Source organism: Capricornis sumatraensis, chromosome 7, assembly GCF_032405125.1.
Source record: "Capricornis sumatraensis isolate serow.1 chromosome 7, serow.2, whole genome shotgun sequence".
In the NCBI taxonomy this organism is placed as follows: Eukaryota; Metazoa; Chordata; class Mammalia; order Artiodactyla; family Bovidae; genus Capricornis; species Capricornis sumatraensis.
Genome location: NC_091075.1, coordinates 39,170,227 through 39,189,325, shown reverse-complemented (window position 1 = coordinate 39,189,325; position 19,099 = coordinate 39,170,227). Strand labels below are relative to the sequence as shown.

Genomic DNA, 19,099 nt, shown 5'->3' with positions numbered 1-19,099 from the left:
TCCAGGCAAGAATACTGGAGTGGGTGTCATTCCCTTCTTCAGGAGATCTTCCCAACCCAGGTATCAAGCCCAGGTCTCCCACACTCCAGGCAGATTCTTTACCATCTAAGCCACCAGGGAAGTTACTTATCATTACATGCAGTGATATCTATCAAAAACAATTTTTTTTTTGCTTTTTTGTGTTTGGGGATTTTAAAGAGACCTTTGTAAGGTCATAAACTTATTGAACTTATAGTTTTATTTTCACATTTAATAAATCTTAAGAGTAACTTTGCATAAGGTCCATAGGAATTTTTTACCATATAACTGAGCCAGTTTGTCAACACTCTATTAAATAAGTCATTTTCCTCATTATTTCATGGCATCACTGATGTATTTCAGGTCATGTTAATATACCATGTGTCTATTATTTAATCCTTTAAACTGATCTATGAATGTTCCTATACAGTAATTGTTATTATTGAGTTTATAGTGTGTCTTCCTTCATATGTGCTAAAGTTTTCATGTATATTCTCCTCTTTGGCCCTCATTTTATCAACTAGGCTATTTTTACCAACAGTTATTTTTCCATATAAATGTTAGAGTTTGATGGGTTTCTGGGTATGTGAGTGGGGGAGGAGGAAAGAGGGAAAAAAGTCCTGCTTAAATTTAATTGGAATTGCATTGAACTTATTGATTAGTCTGGGGAGAATTGGCCTCTTTATAGCATCAGAAACATAACTCTTCATTTTTATTTATTTATTTGGCTGTTCCAAGTCTTAGATGGGGCATGTGAACTCTCATTTGCAGCATGTAGGATCTAGTTCCCTGACCAGGGATAGAGCTTGGGTCTCCTGCATGGGAGCACAGAGTCTTAGCCACTGGACCACCAGGCAAGTCCTGATGTAACTCTTCACTTATTCAGAACTTCCTTAATACCCTTTAAGTGTTTCTTTAAATTTCTTAAAGATTTTATGTACTCTTTAATGATTTTATTGCTACCATGAACAGTATCTTATCTTCCATTAAATTTTCAAGTTTGTTAATGATGAGATAAAGGAAAATTGCTAATTTTTTACAAATTAATCTTACATATATCATACTTGTTGAACAGTTGAGGCACTCTTAAGTTGAATGCAGGGTCTGCAAACTTTTCTTAAAGGGCCACATAGTAAACATTTTAGGTCTTATAGGCCATAATGTTCTCTGCATTGCAACTACTTTGCCATCATGGTGTGAAAGTGATCACAACCAATACAAATATGAATAAGCAGAGCAATGTTCCAGTAAAATTTTATTTACATAAAATAGGCAGTGAGCTGGATTTGGCCCTGATCTGATGCATAGAACACATCCTGGTGGATGGCACTACTCCAGTCTCTGCCACAGAGGTCAGGCATGATCTGGCACTAGCATGATGCCAATAACCACTGTGATGTCCTATGGAATATGATAGGAATCACTAAAATGTATTGAGCACATCCTATGCACCAGGTACTTCAAGTCACTTTACATGTATTACTTTAATCTTCACACCTCTATGGAGGCAGATGCTATGAGTATCCCTATTTCATGGATCCCTATTTCATTAATCAAATCCACAGACCTGATAAATGGAGAAAAGGGGGAAGTGGAAAATTTTGCATAAGTAACTGTAAAGATAAACAGTTTTGCACATGTTTGGCTTCTGCACGTGTTTGCAAAAGCGACACCCCACCCCACAGTTTGGGTGCTGGTACTATTGTAGTATGTTCCAAATCTCAGCAAGGAAATATTACTCATCTGTCACAAATTATTGGGCTAGTCACAGTTTCTGAAACTCAAGTTTCCTCATCTGCAAAATGAAGTCGGAACAGCTTGAGATTTTCTAAACAGTATACAGCCAAGCCCAAAGTCCTTATATCATTCCCTTTAATCATTGAGATGATGCCTCAGCTTTACTGCTTGGAAAGGGGGGCAAACCGAGAGGCCACATCCTCACTGGACTAGAGCAGTATTCCTTTCAGCTCTTATGATCAGAAACCCATGCCCGCTGTTCTGTGGGGTTGCCAGGTAAAAGAAAGATTCTGCAGGTTAAAAAGGTTTCAAGATCCAGTGATGATAGTGAGCTCATTTAGTTCTAAATGTGATTCTGATACTTATGTGGATACAAGATAGATGGCTTAGAACACAGACATTACACAGTGATTCTTGCATCAGGATCAAATCATCACAAATGTAGATTAAATGGTCTTAACTCCTTATTACAACCCTCAGTATTTCCCAAAGAATCACCTGGAATTTCCAGGTCCACTTCTCAGAGATTCTAAGTCAACAGGGGAAAAAAACAATAGTTCTTTCTTCCTTTTTCCCTTTCTTACATAAGCATCTCAGATGATCTTGATTCTCATCAGGCAAGCCTGGGAAACCCCACCCTGCTGCTGCTGCTGCGTCTCTTCAGTTGTGTGCGACCCTATAGACGGCAGCCCACCAGGCTCCTCTGTCCACAGGATTCTCTAGGCAAGAATACTGGAGAACCCAGTATTCCCCAGTTTTGTTTTTTTTCCTTTTTTTTTTTTTTTTTTTTTTGCTGTTAACTTAGGGTAACAAAAAAAAAGTGGAGAAAATGTCTAGAAAATGAGTTACTTTGATTTAGAACATAAGTATTTTATGTTCATTTTGCTCAGTGGCGACAAAAGGTTACAATCACCATGTGAGTCAACCATTTTTTAAAAATGTGTATATAGAGACAGAAGGCCAGGAGGTACATTAAGTTGGTAGCCATGTTTGGCGGAGTTCCAGGTATTTTTCCTTAGCGCTCTTTAGTCCACTGAGGATAAACACATATCTTTGAGAGTGAGGTGAGGATACTGATTTTCTCCTGCACTGTTTTTTTTTTTTTTTTAATGCTCAGTTGTGTCCAGCTCTTTGCAATCCCATGGACTATACAGTCCATGGAATTCTCCAGGCCAGAATACTGGAGTGGGTAGCCGTTCCCTTCTCCAGGGGATCGTCTCAACCCAGAGATCAAATCCTGGTCTCCCACATTGGAGGGGGATTCTTTGGCAGCTGAGCCACCAGGGAAGCCCAAGAATATTGGAGTGGGTAGCCTATTCCTTCTCCAACAGATCTTCCCAACCCAGGAATCAAATCGGGGTTTCCTGCATTGCAGGCAGATTCTTTACCAGCTGAGCTACCAGGGAATCTGTTGCAACTATTCAGGTTAGCTTAACGAATTCCTATGAATGGAGTAGATATCCTTTGAATTAGTTTTTTTTTTTTAATTAGTCTTAAATCCTCAGGCGGAGAAGGCAATGGCAACCCACTCCAGTACTCTTGCCTGGAAAATCCCATGGATGGAGGATCCTGGTGGGCTGCAGTCTATGGGGTTGCACAGAGTCGGACATGACTGAAGCGACTTAGCAGCAGCAGCAGCAGCAGCAAATCCTCAGAAATAAATGAATGCTGGCTATTATTTTTACTCCTTCAGTTGCTCTGTGGGGCTTTCAAAGAAAAGTGCAAGACGACTTGCTCTGGAAGGTTCTGTGGCATCTTGGTTGTTGTTATAAAAAAGGATGGAAGGAAGGAGGCTATTCATGGGTTTAACAACCTGGTGGCTTTTATTTTAAATGAAAGTAATTTATTTATCCTTTTCATTATCAACTAGTTCTGACATGCAAGAAAATAAAATCAAAATCCAAAAGAATATAGACATATTCTGAAATAAATCTCTGTAAAAAAATTTTTTATTTTCTACTTTATAAGACTTGCCCTTTCACTTACATTTTTAAAAAGTATTTATTTGACTGCACTGGGTCTTAGCTGCAGCCTGAGGGATTTTAATGGTGTGCAGCTTGCTGGTTTGTGGGATCTTAGTTCCCTGACAAGAGGTTGAACCCACATCCTCTTCATTGGAAGGTGGATTCTTACCCACTGGTCTACCAGGGAAGTCCTATACTTTTTAAAATGTTTCTCAACTTAAAAATGGTTAAGATGGTAAATTTTATGTGTTTCTTACCATAATAACTTAAAAAAGAAAAAAGATAATTGTAATACAAAGGGAGGGTAAGTAGGACAAGATATATTTAAATTCTTACTACTTTTAGAAGTAGGTATTAATATTTTGGCTTTACTATCTCTTTTGTTAAGTATATTTTGTATATAAAGTATAAATATGTATTTCTGTCTGTACACAGAGAACTGTGTAATATGTTTCTCCCTGTGTAACAAAGAGTATATATAGAGAACTGAGTAAGCCAGGGTTATGTAAAAAGAAAGAACTATACCAAGTAGAGGAAAAAACTCACTAACCCTATCAGTTCAGTTCAGTCACTCAGTTGTGTCCAACTCTTTGTGACCCCATGGACTGCAGCACGCCAGGCTTCCCTGTCCATCGCCAACTCCCAGAGCCTGCTCAAACTCATATCTATGGCATTAGTGATGCCATCCAACCATCTCAACCTCTGTTGCCCCCTTCTCCTCCCAACTTCAATCTTTCCCAATCAGGGTCTTTTCTAATGAGTCAGTTCTTCGCATCAGGTGGGCAAAATATTGGAGCTTCAGCTTCAGCATCAGTCCTTCCAGTGAATATTCAGGACTGATTTTCTTTAGGATTGACTGGTTTGATCTCTTTGCAGTCCAAGGGACTTTCAACAGTCTTCTCCAACACCCCAGTTCAAAAGCATCAATTCTTCAGCACTCAGCGTTTTTTATAGTCCAACTCACATCCATACGCAACTACTGGAAAAACCACAGCTTGGACTGGACAAATCTTTGTCAGCGGTCCTATAGTCACAAAATAATCAGGTAAAAAGGGGGTGTGATGATGTATTACAAGATGATGTATTAATCCAATGTCATAAAACAAGAAAAAATGTTCCTTAAAGTCCAAAGATGAAACTATAATGCTATGCCCCTGGATCGATGTTGCAACAACATGGCAGGGCACCCACTGGGACAAAATGAGATTCCATGATGACCGGCCATAGCAGGTCTACACACTGTTTCCTCAGCTTCACTCACTTCCTCTAATACTGAAAAGTATTTACTTTTAAAAAGGGAATAAATTGAACAGAATATCCTTAACTGCATCCTAGAACAGTTAAGAATATTGATGGAAAAGTAGTGAAATCTGAATAAAGTATATAGTTTAAAAGTAATGTATCACTGTTAATTTCTTAGTTTTGACATGGATCATGGTATACAAAATGTTAACATTAAAGGAACCTGGGCAAAGGATATACAGGAACTTTTTGCATGATTTTTGCAACTTTCCTATAAAAGCAAAAGAATTATAAAATGAATAGCTTATATTAATAAGCTATTCCTTTAATAAGGAAGTGGGGGCGCTTAACTAAGGATATATTTATACACACAGACACACAAAACTGAGCTGTAGTGATAATCTGATAGTAGCAACAGACGGGAGTGCCCAAGTGTCATTTCAAAAATAATCCAGAGAGAAAGGAGAAGTAGTCTTGGGAGAGAAGCCCAAGGGGGTTTCTGTGCACTGATAATGTTCTATTTCTTGATATGGACTAATGGTTGTACAGTTGTGTTCCTTTTATAATTCACTGGACAGTACCTTTTCTTATAAAAAATGCTTAAAAACACTCCCTACTGGTAAATGTTAGAATAAAGAGAAGATGTGTAAATATGTGAGGTGTATATGTAGGAAAGTAAAAAACCTGTATAGAGCCAGTTACAACAGTTCTTCTGTCATACGTCTAAAATTGTCAGAGCTGGAAAAGATCATGGGAATTACCAAATCCTGCTGTGGACAGCTCTTTACACAGGTAATCCTGGCGATTACAATGCAGTAGGGCTCATAGGACCCTGAAATCTGTGTTGGAGCAAAATTCCTCGAGAGATTACGATGCACGCCAAGATTATAGACTACTGAACTACTCAAGAAGGTAAGTCGCCAGAATCCTGGCCCTCTGTACCTGGGAGGTGGGGGTGGGGAGTCCAAAACCCAGCTAAGACTCTTGAGATACTCTATTTCCACTAGAGGGAAACGTCAGTAAATTCGAATAACCTTAAAAAGCTTATCAAAGTGCTTTCTATTATAAAGGCTTTTTTATCCATATATGACACCTTGTTTTTCCAGCATGGTTTGGATTTCATACTTCTACTACAGCATCAATATATTTGTTATTTATTATTTATAAAATAATGGAGGACATAGGGTTATATAATATTGAACCTGGAGGGCAACTAACCTGCCTATTCATTTTAAAGGGAAGGATACCAATACCAGATATATTAGTAACTTGACACAAGTTTCTAGAACTCATTTCTTTTTCAGGTCAATAAATTAAACTAGATTTCTTTCCTATTGTTACCATCTGACAAGATGAACTAATATGCAGTACATAATATCACTAGTTTATGACTTGGGGTTTTTCAAGTATAATTTAGTTCACTGTGATTTCTATAAATGTTTCTGTTGAAAATAATTCTTGCTGAACAATAGTATGAGGCAAGTGAAAAGAAGACAACCAAAAATAATAAAACACATTGGGATAATATAAATAAATAAAAAGATGAAAACAACCAAAAAAAATTCATTGGATATGAAAATCAAGATGTCCCTTTTTAATGGGGGGGGTAAATCATTGAAATTAAAGAGGAATTTAAGAAAATTTTTTAAGGAATAACAATTTCAGGTAGGCAATTGTAAGGAAGATAACAATCATGCATGCCAAGGCTACGTGATTCTTCCACAGGCCCCAAGGTGAGATATCGATGCCCTGGTTGGTCAGAAATTCTTCACCAGTACATCTGAAATTCAACAGAAAAAGAATATGACTTCATTTTTAGCATATGTCAAATTTTATTCAATATATTCACTGTTACTTAAAGAAACCTACAGATTACCAAGTCTTAAATAACCATCCCTTCATTTATAATAGAAAAGAGTTTTAGAGGGTTTTTGTGGTGTGAGTGTGTGTATGTGTATGTGTGTATGTGGTTTTAGCTTTATCATTCTATTTTATTGGGATATAACAGGGACTCATAGGTCAGTCATATGCATCATAAAAATATACAGAAAATAGTCATTGAGTGCTTACAATTCTGTTAGATACTATGAAGCAACCTGCTTATAATAGCTTGTGTGTGTGTGTTTAGTTGCTAAGTCATGTCTGACTCTTTGCAACCCCATGAACTGTAGCCCCCCAGGCTCCTCTATCCATGGGACTTCCCAGTCAAGAATACTGGAGTGGGTTGCCATTTATTTCTCTAGGGGATCTTCCTGACCCAAGGAAAAAATTTGGATCTCTTGTGTCTCCTGAATTGGCAGGCGAATTCTTTACCAGTGTGCCACCTGGGAAGCTCCCATATAATAGTTTAGTTAATCCCTAAAACAACCCAAATTTGAAAGATGAGGAGACTAAAGTTTAAGGAACTTGATCAACTTCACAGATTCACACTTTGAATCAAGTTGCTAGTCTCCCTAAATAGGTTGGTTTCCAAGTCTATGATGCTGCCTCTCTTCAAAGGACAGAAACATTTATCAAGTAATTTTTCACTTACGCCTGATGGGGAAAGTCTCAGCTTTAGCAGATGATACTGAAGGCACTTACAAAGATGACCAAAGCTGTTTATAGGGCTCATTACTCATAAATCAGCCATACCAAAAAAAAGAAAAAACACAGGCTGAGAGTTCTACAACTAGGGGAATAGGTGAATAGAGGTTTCCTACCAGAGTCTCACTCTGTCAGCTCTTACACAAGACTGGAATGAGCATCACAGATGCTCGGCTCTAAGACATTACCAGCAGGTCAAATTATCAGGTATGCCTTAGTGGGAGCTGGAACAGAGCAGAAGAGGATGGAGTAGCCCTGATTAGAAAAGCACCTGGTATTAAAAATATCTGGCACAACCATAATTATTACCTGATTCCATTTTTCTGCTACTCTTAGAATTTAGCAGGTTGAAAAAAAAAATGTTATACTCAGATCAAAAGAAAGGGAGTAGGCAGGATAAGGAAAGCTTCTCTTCATAGAGGTTTTCTGGCAATACTTCTAAATAGCAATTTGTCCTATTATTAAGAATTACTTCTAACTCTCTTGAATATTCATGAGATTTAGGATACCAGCATTCTCTTTTCTCTCATTAATTAACATATCAAAATCAAAGCATTAACAGCAATCATCAAAAGGAAATGTTACTTAACTTTATAACAATACCTTCATTTCTATTAAAATCTGTTTTTGCTTATTATGCCAAAAAAAAATGAGATTTCCTTCTCAAGCTTACGGAAATATATGCTCCTTTCTTTAGAGGAAACATCCTTCAGGAGGGAGTATTCCAAGTCAGTCAAAAAAAAAAAAAAAAGGTTGTGCAGACTTTGATTTCATGTTGTCTCCTAGATACAGGAGGAAGTGGCAAGAGCCAGACTGGGGCAGGAAAATGTTCCTTTCCACTCCTAATGCCCTTTTAGCCCTTACTACTAGCCATGGGTTGGGCTTCCCTGGTGGCTCAGATGATAAAGAATCCACATGCAACGCAGGAAACCTGGGTTTGATCCCTGGGTCAGAAAGATCCTCTGGAGAAGGGAATAGCTACCCACTCCAGTATTCTTGCCTAGAGAATTCCATGGACAGAGAAACCTGGTGGGCTACAGTCCATGGGATCGCAAAGAGTCGGACACGACTGAGTGACTAATGCTTTCACCCTGGCCGTGGGTTGAGCTCACAGGAATCCTAAATTCATGGGTCCATACACTTCATATAATCCATACAGTTCCAGTACTGTCAAGGCTTGATAAAAATACCAAAGCAGCTCTTATTTCAAACTCAAATGTGCTGAAAAATAGAAATCCAAACCCACAATCCAAACTGCAAAAGGATCTTTTAAAAGACCCCAAACAAATAACACATAAGAAATGGTTCTCCAAGTAAAATACAGTTTTGACCTAGATAGAACACCCAGGAATTGTAGAGCATTTTCACATGCATTAGTGTATAACTCACTTTATAAATGAAAATATTCAGACTCAGAGAAGTCAGTGTCCGTGAAAGGATCCCTCAGCCCAGTGGTATTTCTGCATCACACCACAACAGTAAGCAAGCTCATTATGACACTGAACACAAACTTACATTGCATAGCTACAGGTATTGTTTGCTGTTACGTTGAGTCCTGGGCAGAAGTTTTGTCCCAAAAATTCATTATGCTGCAAAGCCTAGAACATAAGTGGGAGCAGGATAAAGAAAATAGTTTTAAATTTCAAAAGGTTTCCAAAGAATTATTACAATTATGTCCACTAAGTTTAATCTCTGTTGTTCTCTCTCAAAACAAAGTTTCACATTCACAGTCTTTGTCATACCAAAGCAACTAAAATTATTTTTCCTGGCAATCAAGAGGCCTAGGGTTGGGATTTGGGGCTCTGATACAAAAACCAAGAAGAGAGATCTCCGGCTATATTATCCCATAGCTTTTTCCTTCTTCTCTCCCCATTTTTTATAACCCATAGTACTATAATTAAAATGATACAGCGATACTCAATGACTATTGTTAATATATAGTAACAATCTTTGCATTTTTCTTTTTTGTTCTCATCAAAATCAGTTATAATTCTTAGGAGTTAAAAATTTAATTTTACTATATTAAGGCACATTTTTCTCTGGAGCTGATTAGCTTTCTAAAGTCAATAGTAGCTGTGAATATGACATGATTTTTCTTCTAATTTCCCTTTCAATTTAAAATATGTATTCTAGGCCCTCATCTTCTCATTGATTTCTTTGATGAACTGAAACACTGTATTTTTTATATCAATTAGTCAATCTTTGTCCTTAACTATGAGTTATCTCCCAATCCTTCAGCTCCCTCAGACAAAAAGGTGACTGGAGAAATCCCAGGTGATTATCAAGTTGACCCAAGGCTTAATAGGAAACTCTCCTTCATGGTCCTAAAACTTGCACAGCTCATGGCCAGGGACATGAGAGGCTTTATTCGGGTTGTTTCCAGCATGGGGTCAATGAACCAGCACAGTGACAGACAAGGAGAACATACCGCAAAGCCGTATCGAGGGATGCTCAAGTACTGAAGCCACGACAACCAAGCCCCAATGGTTTTGAGATTTACCAACAGCCCTGAAAATATCTGCAAAAAACAAATACCAAGAATCAGATCTGGTGCCGTGACTTCATGAAGAATTCTAGCAAGTAGCCTCTTTAAGTCCCTGACAGTCTAGTGAATACTTCTGCTAAGGCCAACTCTTCTTTGAAATTCTTTCCACTACTCTGAAGACTTACCCTATCCTCTGTACATGTATATCTCTCTGGAGCTGAGGCTGTTTAGGGATCTAAATATATTTGTAATATACATTTCATTTAATTGGGAGCTTTCTAATTGTTGAGGCTTTTACTTTCTCTGTAACTGCACACAATGGAAGGTGACTAGTACTGATTTGGAATGACACAACCAACTATATATTCCCACCAATAAACACACCTGAATGTATCCTGAGTACCTCACGCCCCAATTTCTATAACACAGTAATATTTGTTATTTACAAGGGTTTACATTATATCTCTGTATGACCTTAGGAATAATTTTGGGTTCAGTTCACATGCTTAAAATAACCCAAAGGCTGGAACTGGTACACAGCATAATGTGGTAAAGCACAGCAGAAAATACGGCCAATTTCTTCATTTAAAGCTGCCAAAAGGAGCATTACAATGAAGATTCCAGAAATGACCACTCCAGCAAGAGATGGCTACATGAGAAAATGTTCACATAAAACACTTTCTAACTGGCACAAGGTATGCTGGGATGGACGTAACAATGACAATGTTCCTGGTGTGACCACATAGCTTTAAACTTGACCTAACCAAGTGCTTAATGCATAACACACAATATCTGGGTAAAATATAGTCTTATGACTAGTTTCTAAAGTTTCACATATAATACAAATCCTTAAATAACAACAAATCAAAGCATCTAATATATAAAATAAAACATTTTAATTTTGAAGAACACCTTATGTATTATATGACACTATAGAAAACATATACAATGTTGCCCGTTTTCTCAATAATGGTTAGATTGGCAGTTTTCAAACTCAGTAATGGAAGAATTAAACTTTGGCAAGAGTTTGTGCTAATACCTACCTTTTAAAGACATGCACTGCTACTATAGTAGAAATGGCATGTGTATGAAGTAAAGAGGCTACACGTTTCTGTTTATTTGATGTTTGTGGCGGAAAGTAGTAACTGGTTCCCTTCACCTACTGATTCATCTCTGTGTGTGCAAAATGTAGGGCCATGTAAGGTTAGGATGAAGTGACTGTTTTTAAAAGGTAAAGAGAAGTACATTGACATAAAGAAATGTCAAAAACCCAGAAAGGAGAGGTCCTAGTACTGGAATTTTTTGGTATTTTTAAAACACTCCTTTTCAAAATATAGGAGGGGCCCAAGACAGACCCATGTTGCTCTATTTTCATGGAATTTAGGTTTCCCCTTGAAGAGTAGTAGATCCAACCAAACCATCTCAGCCGCCAATTAAACAAGCCAGCAGTTCTCTCCCACCAGCAGGGAAGTCAGACAATGGACCTGTCATTTTAACAGTTTTTTAAAATTTTAAAAATAAACATTTTTCGGGTTTTCAAAGTTCCAATTTATCAAGCTTTGATGGTTTGTCACCAAGAGGCCTCTTTTTAAAGCTCATCAGTAACAATACATTGACTAAGGTTCTAATTACTGTATTAGAACAGTAGCAAAACTAGCTGGGTGAGATCAAGAGAAAGCTGATACATTCTCTAATAATATAAGCTATATTTCAATATACAGCCTCCTTGAAGCAAAGAGCCCGATGTACAGAATCCTCAAGCAGATCTTACAGGATAGGCAAGTTTGGAGGTAGGAATAAGGGGAAATCATAATGCCTCAGAGAAGCACAGTTTGTACTTACCATCATAAACACAAAAGAGATGGTCATGAGCAGAGTTGCTATGGATACCACACTCTGACCTGCTGCTATGGCCAGTGCCATCGAACTAGCTGAATAAGCCACCATCATCAGGGTAAACATCATGATGAAGAAGGCCTCCACCTTTGGTTTCAGTCCTTAGGGAACAAAGAGGGGGTTAACCCAACACTGTGTATCAGGGATTGTTTATTATGCAAACAACATTGTAATACTTTGAGAAACTACTATCACAGTGAAAAAATTCATCCTTCCTCCAACCACCCAATATAACCGTGCAAAGTTATATGCAGTTTTCTTTTTTATGCTCACTGTATAAGCACTTTTCCATGTAATGCTCTTGCTTCTTTATTTGTAATTATTAACAATTTCTGAATGCCTGAGATGGAGAGCTGTAGACAATTAGCCAGAATTCTACTGCTTTCTCTTCTAAGAAGGAAACTTGCCAAGAGCACTTTCATTTTACCTAGACATCACATTACTCACTCTTTGCTACAAAAGCATTAGTGAAGATAACTGGTAAGGTCAGGATTATATGACCACTCAGTGGTTTTAAAATCTGGGGGAGTAGGTCCATAATCCAAGTCTCCCAAGACAAATCACCCTATACCTCTGGGATTGAGGATGGGGTTAAATAAGCTTCATAAAACTGCTTTATAAACTAACATGGGCTAATACTATGGGTCAAACAAGAATCTGAAGACTTCAGAACAGCCTTAAGAACACCAGATAGGAATTTAAGACTCTAGGTTCTATGCCTGATTCTTTAAGATACACCCTCTCATTTGTAAAACAAAAGTTTAAACTCAATCAATAGTGCCTTGTCAAAAAAGAAATATTTTTGGAGTGTATATATATCCGTGTGTGTGGGCATCTGTGTATGTGAGAAATAAAAGAGAATTCTGATACAATGAGCCTGGGGTATGGTCTAAACAAAATGCACAAATCAATCTTTCTACATCTATCAAACAAATATTTTATTACCAGTAAGCCCCAGAAGTCACTATCTTCATTATTTTTATATATTCATACACAAAAATAAAAATATAAATAGGTAAGTAATCAATATCCCAGCTCTAGCTCCTCCTACATAGTGTAAAGTAGTTTTAGGAATTATTTCCATGTTTGTTGTATATAACACACAGTATGTGTATATATATAGTTTTATAAACAGTTTTAAAAGTTACTTTGGAGAAAGCCTTGACAAAAATCTCCTCGGAGAACAGTTATTTCAGAGCATGCATAATGAACAGATGCTTCCTAATCTCAGGACTTGATTTATAGTTTTGAGAACCAAAGCATGTTCACAGAAAGTCCCCTCCCATCCAAGACTAAAGACACACATCTTTTGTCTTATTGCTTACCTAACAAGAAGTATGTTATACAAGTAAATATAATACTTGGTAACATCCTCATGGGGAGTAAATCAGATAACAGTTTTCCAAAGAAGTAAGATGACACTCTATAGTATCCACTGATATATTCATGTCTAGAAACAAAAATTCACATCATACATCCTACATTAGTTTAAGACCAGGAGATTAAACCATTTGCTATACAGATGTCCTCCCTGCTACACAGATGGCGTTGGTAAAGACTCTGCCTGCAATGCAGGAGACCGGGTTCAATTCCTGGGTCGGGAAGACCCACTGGAGAAGGGACAGGCTATGCATTCCAGTATTCTCGGGCTTCCCTTTTGGCTCAGCTGGTGAAGAATCTGCCTGCAATGCAGGAGACTGGGTTCAATTCCTGGGTCGGGAAGACCCACTGGAGAAGGGACAGGCTATGCATTCCAGTATTCTCGGGCTTCCCTTTTGGCTCAGCTGGTGAAGAATCTGCCTGTAATGCAGGAGACCTGGGTTCTATCCCTGGGTTGGGAAGATCCCCTGGAGAAGGGAAAGGCTACCTACTCCAGTATTCTGGGCTGGAGAATTCCATGGTCTGTATAGTCCACAGGGTCGCAAAGAGTCATACACGACTGAGTGACTTTCACTTTCATACAGATTTCCACTGCTACCAGAGGTCTAACAGCTGGTGTCCCCATCTTCGAGGTTAGCCCACCACCCTTCTCCCCGGTTAGCATTAGGCACGTCTCATGTGTGTGCCTCCCCTGGGATATCATCCCCCAAGGCTCTGTGCAATGACCCCTCTCGTCATTGCAGAACTCCCTCCGAATGCTGGCCAGTTTGCCTCTGAAAACCCACTCTAGGGGAACAGGTCCTGCATCACTTCCCTTTCTCCTGACACTGGCTCTCTTTGAAGGCCAGCCTGTCAGGAGCTCATTTCAGTGGTTCCTTTCTCCCTGCTTCTAACTATGAAGAAGGTGCTGCTGCTCTTCTCTGAGCCTCAAATGCAGCTTTGGATCACTCATCTCTTTTACTTCTTCTCCTCTCATGATATAAAAAGAAAATGGCACTTCTTTCCATGATCATGCCTGCCAACCACAGTGCCTGCCAACCTGCCAGTGATCAAATTCTCTTTTTACCCCTCTTAGATTCTGGATCCCTCCTTCTCCTGAGATCTTCCTCCTGTAATTCCAAACTATCCCACCAAGATCTTCATTCTTTCCCTCTCTAATGATTCCTTTCCTCAACATGTAAATACGCAAATCTCTTCCAACTATGAAAAACAGAAAAAACCAAACAGCTTACATTTTTGAAGGCTGCTCCCTGGCTGCTCCGTCACGCCCCCTCCCACTGAAGACTTGGTCTGTATTCTTGGTCACCTTTACCTCCTCATCTTGAATACACTGTTCCACACACTACCTTCTCTCTACCAAGTCATTCAAACTTTTCTTGTGGGTCATCACAACTTCTTATTTGCTAAAAACAAAAGATTCTTTTCAGCCTCTTATTGCTTGCTTTCTCTGCAGCATGTAGATTTGTGCATGGTGCCCTAATCTTGAAACTCCCTTCTCCCTTTTGTTTCAGGCCCCACGTGCTCATGGTTTCCCTCCCAGACTCTGGCTGCTCTTTCTCAATCAACACTGGTAACCCCCAGGAACCAAGCCACGGCCCAGTTCCGGATGTGACCAGTCTGAGCAGCAGCCCCCTTCCTGAAACAGAGACCTACTCACATAAACAGCTTCTTCTCCACCACCAGGAGCTCCACGGCTGACACACTGCTGAAACACTGGTTGGTCGTCAGGAAGAAGAGCACCCCGGCTCTGCGATGTGAGAAAGGGAACAAAAGACAAAGCACTGCAGTCAATTAAACATTCTCAGGTCATTTTTCTCCCTGCAAAATGCTTCCCTCAAATGATATCTTAACACATTAAACACACAACCATTCTGGTTAAAACAGAGAGGGAAGCATGAGCCCCAGCAGGTCACTCCCATACCCCTGCGTCTCCACAGTGGTATCCTTGGGACTCCACAGAGCACAGCCTGAAATTCATGACCAAGTCTGCTGTAGACTGAACTGCATCCTCCCCAGGTCCTGTGCTGAAGCTGGAATCCTCAGTGTGATGGCATTTACAGATGGTGACACTGGGAGCTGGTTGGGTTTAGATGAGGTCATGAGGGTAGGGGCCTCACTATGGATTAGTGCCCTTAGAAGAAAACGGAGAGACATCAGAGCTGTCTTTCTCTGCCATGCAGGAACATAGCAAGAAGGTGGCAAATAAGAAGAGTATCCTCTTCAGAACCCGATCATACTGCAACCTTATCTCCAGAACTGCGAGAAATGAATTTCCGTGGTTTAAGCCACCGGGTCTGTGGGTCTTTGCACCAGGGCTTCCCAGGTAGCGGTAGTGGTAAAGTACCTGCCTGCCAATGCAGGAGATGTAAGAGACATAGATTTGATCCCTGGGTCAGGAAGATCCCCTGGAGGAGGGCATGGCAACCCACTTCAGTATTCATGCCTGGAGAATCCCTGGGTCAGAGGAGCCTGGCAACTAGAGTCCATAGGGTCACACAGAGTCAAACACAACTCAAGCAACTTAGCAAGAACACACAGTCTGTGGCAGTCAAGCCAATGACTACGTATTCCACAAAAATACTATCACCTTGGATTTTAACTAACAAAACGCCAATTATAGTTCTTAAAGTATGAACAGAGAAACAGTGAGACAAATAAAGCCTGAAAAGGTTAAAAACCTCTATCAGCCACTTTTTAAAAAGTCAAGTAATGAAAAAACTAAGACAAGGCAAAGTGAAAGCCAGTGGAGGGAAACACTGACCAACACCTGATCATATACATCCATTGCACAACCACCAGCACAGCCTTGATACTCTCCTTGAACACCCTCTGCTAATGGGGTCTCTTTCTAATGAGCTCAAAACAGAAAACAAAAAAGAATGCTCTTAAAGAAAAAATTAATTTGTGTACCTGGGAGAAAAAGAAGACTATTAATGCTTCTCTCTCAGTAAAATAATCGAAGTTTAAAAAGGAAAGTACTCAGTTAATCCACGCTTGGATAGATATATGAATTTTATGAAAGCACGCCAATACTCCTGAAACATTGCAGAGCTTTCCTTCCTAACCAAGTGACTTAACTGACATTGAGAATGTGAGTTGAAACTAAAAGAGATGCGGTGGCACATCATTTAAATGATACAAGAGAATTTTTTAAAAGGTAAACCCAAGTGTACGTGCTGCTGCTGCTGCTAAGTTGCTTCAGTCGTGTCCGACTCTGTGTGACCCCACAGACGGCAGCCCACCAGGCTCCCCCGTCCCTGGGATTCTCCAGGCAAGAACACTGGAGTGGGTTGCCATTTCCTTCTCCAATACATGAAAGTGAAAAGTGAAAGTGAAGTCGCTCAGTTGTGTTGGACTCTTAGCGACCCCATGGACTGCAGCCTACCAGGCTCCTCCATCCATGGGATTTTCCAGGCAAGAGTACTGGAGCGGGTTGCCATTGCCTTCTCTGAAACCCAAATGTATAACTTTCTTAAAAAAAGAGTCTGTAGATAGTCAGTAATTCTTTTTAACACTTCCTCCTCCCAAAATAAAGAACTTAGGGAATAGGTTGTTTTAAATGTAAATGTTTATACAATAAAGAAATGGGAAATAGCCAGGCCTACAACACAAGCAACTATGCAACTTGTGAAGCTAAGTGTGCTCTACTTGCTATACACAAATAAGCCTAACATCAACAAGAAAGGTGATTTCAGGAAGTGGGACATGGCAATATTCAGCTCATTTGTTAAGTGTTACATCTAATAGTACAATAATGTTCACGATGATTTTGAACTAGCATACAATGAAATTTCTTCTAAATCACAGGACAATTTTATTTTATACTAAGTAATTTTATTGTTAAAGAATTTTATGTATTCCAGTTCTTTCCAAGGTGGTAATTCATGTCTGTAATATCTATCTATTGATTCAAATATTCTTAAAGTAACTTTTTCCTTAATTAATTATGATTTGTTTAGCTATCTCCACAACTCTGTAAGGTAGTTATTAAGTCACAGAGCTCATATTCTATACATGATTATACAGGTTAAGAAAAAGAACAGAGAGCATTTTTCTGGAATAATTCACTCCCAAAAAGGAGAACCAAACCACAGTGGCCTCCAAGGCAACTTCAAATGATAAAAAGTGGCAGTAAGCATAGATCAAACATACAAATTAAAATAGCTCCAATGCTCTATTTTTCCAGAAAACATTTGACAAAACAGTTAAGGATCTCCTATATTTCTCTGGATTCTTTCACCAAGAACTTTAATAACCAGATTTCTTAAATTCCACTTGAGGACAGGTTTCCCAATATTCTTTTTCCAAATGCTTCCTGCTACAACAACACAAAAGCCCCACAAGCTCTAGATTCCTGTGATTACAGGAATCTGTGCTTTGTGCTTCACAAAAACACGGCATCTACAAAGGGTACACACTGTCTATTACTAACAAGTTTCCAAACAGGTCAGAGAAGAGCACATCCTTCAGGAAAGATAAAAAGAAAAACAATGACATAACTCTGGAAAAAAAAGAAAATGAAACTCCAATAATTATCTCATGATCTGCTGCCACATAGGAGATGTTTTACTTTACCTGAGGCACTGACTTTTATGCTTGTTCTTTCTTAACAGTCACCCTTTCCCAAATATCAAAACAGATTCAACTTAAGCTACTGCAACTTTGCCCAATAGTGAAATGGGAATAAAACCATCCAACCTTCTGACAGGAAGGGTAACCTGAGGACCCCAGATGGAAAGCCCAGAGGAAAATGCCTGGCCCAGAACGGCTCTCAAAACACAAAGTCAAGAAGAGCTCTACAGTCTTCCACTCTGCTCAGCTCCTTTATTCAGACTATACAGCAGTCCATTACAAAGTTTCATCAGGAAATGTAGCTTTAACAGCATGTTGTAATCAAAACCAGGTAAGGTAGTACTAACCCTACAATAGAAAAAACTTGAGTCCCAACCACCACCCCATGTCAAACAAATCAAAAATCAAAAAGAAATTAACTCACATGAAACAAAAGGAAAAAAAAACACAGATAAACTGGACTATGTCAAATTTTAAACTTTTGTGCATCAAAGGACACAGCAACTGAAAGAAAAGACAACCCACAGAATGGCAGAAAATATGCGCTAATTTATATCTGTTAATGGTTCATGTCTAGTATATGCAAAGAACTTTACAGCTCAACAATTTTTTAAAAGCCCAATTAAAAAGATGGTTAAAGAACTTCAATAGGGCTTCCCTGGCGGCTCAGTGGTAAAGAATTAGTCTGCTAATGCAGGAGACACAGCTGCTGTCCCTGGTCTGGGAAGATCCAACATGCTGTGGAGCAACTAAGCCCATGCACGGCAACTACTGAATCTGTGCTCCTGAGCCCAGGGGCACCACTACTGCAGCCCAAGTGCCCTAACGCCCGCGCTCCGCAGTAAGAGAAGCCACTGCACCGAGAAACCCGTACGTTGCCACTAGAGTAACCCCACTTGCCGCAACTACAGAAAAACCCATGCAGCAACGAACACCCAGAAGAGCCCAAATAAATAAATAAATAAACAAGATTTTAAAAAAGAACTTCAACAGACATTCTTCCAAAGAGGATACGTAGACGGTTAAGGCACATGTGATAAGATGCTCAACAGTACAGTAATCATTAGGGAAATGCAAATCAAAACCACAATGAAATACCATCTCCCACTAATAAAAACAAAACAAAAAAATAAGTGTTAGTGAGGTTGGGAAAAAAACTACAAGCCTGAGCACTACTGATAGAAATGCAAAATGGTACACCTGCTATAGAAGAGAGGAT

At 39.1% G+C, this 19,099-nt stretch overlaps 1 protein-coding gene across 3 annotated transcripts in view; it reads right to left on the bottom strand.

Moving 5' to 3' along the window:
* Positions 1-6,566: 6,566 nt before the first annotated feature.
* ABCG2 (ATP binding cassette subfamily G member 2 (JR blood group)) overlaps positions 6,567-19,099 on the bottom strand; it is a 127,588-nt gene continuing 115,055 nt past the window's right edge. For all 3 annotated transcript variants that reach the window (XM_068975750.1, XM_068975748.1, XM_068975749.1), the window contains exons 11-16: positions 14,966-15,055; positions 13,254-13,378; positions 11,875-12,029; positions 9,976-10,065; positions 9,063-9,145; positions 6,567-6,741 (exon numbers count right to left, since the gene is read on the bottom strand). In XM_068975750.1, coding sequence (XP_068831851.1) covers positions 6,594-6,741; positions 9,063-9,145; positions 9,976-10,065; positions 11,875-12,029; positions 13,254-13,378; positions 14,966-15,055 — 691 coding nt within the window. In that variant the 3' untranslated portion in view covers positions 6,567-6,593. The remainder of the gene's footprint in view (positions 6,742-9,062; positions 9,146-9,975; positions 10,066-11,874; positions 12,030-13,253; positions 13,379-14,965; positions 15,056-19,099) is intronic.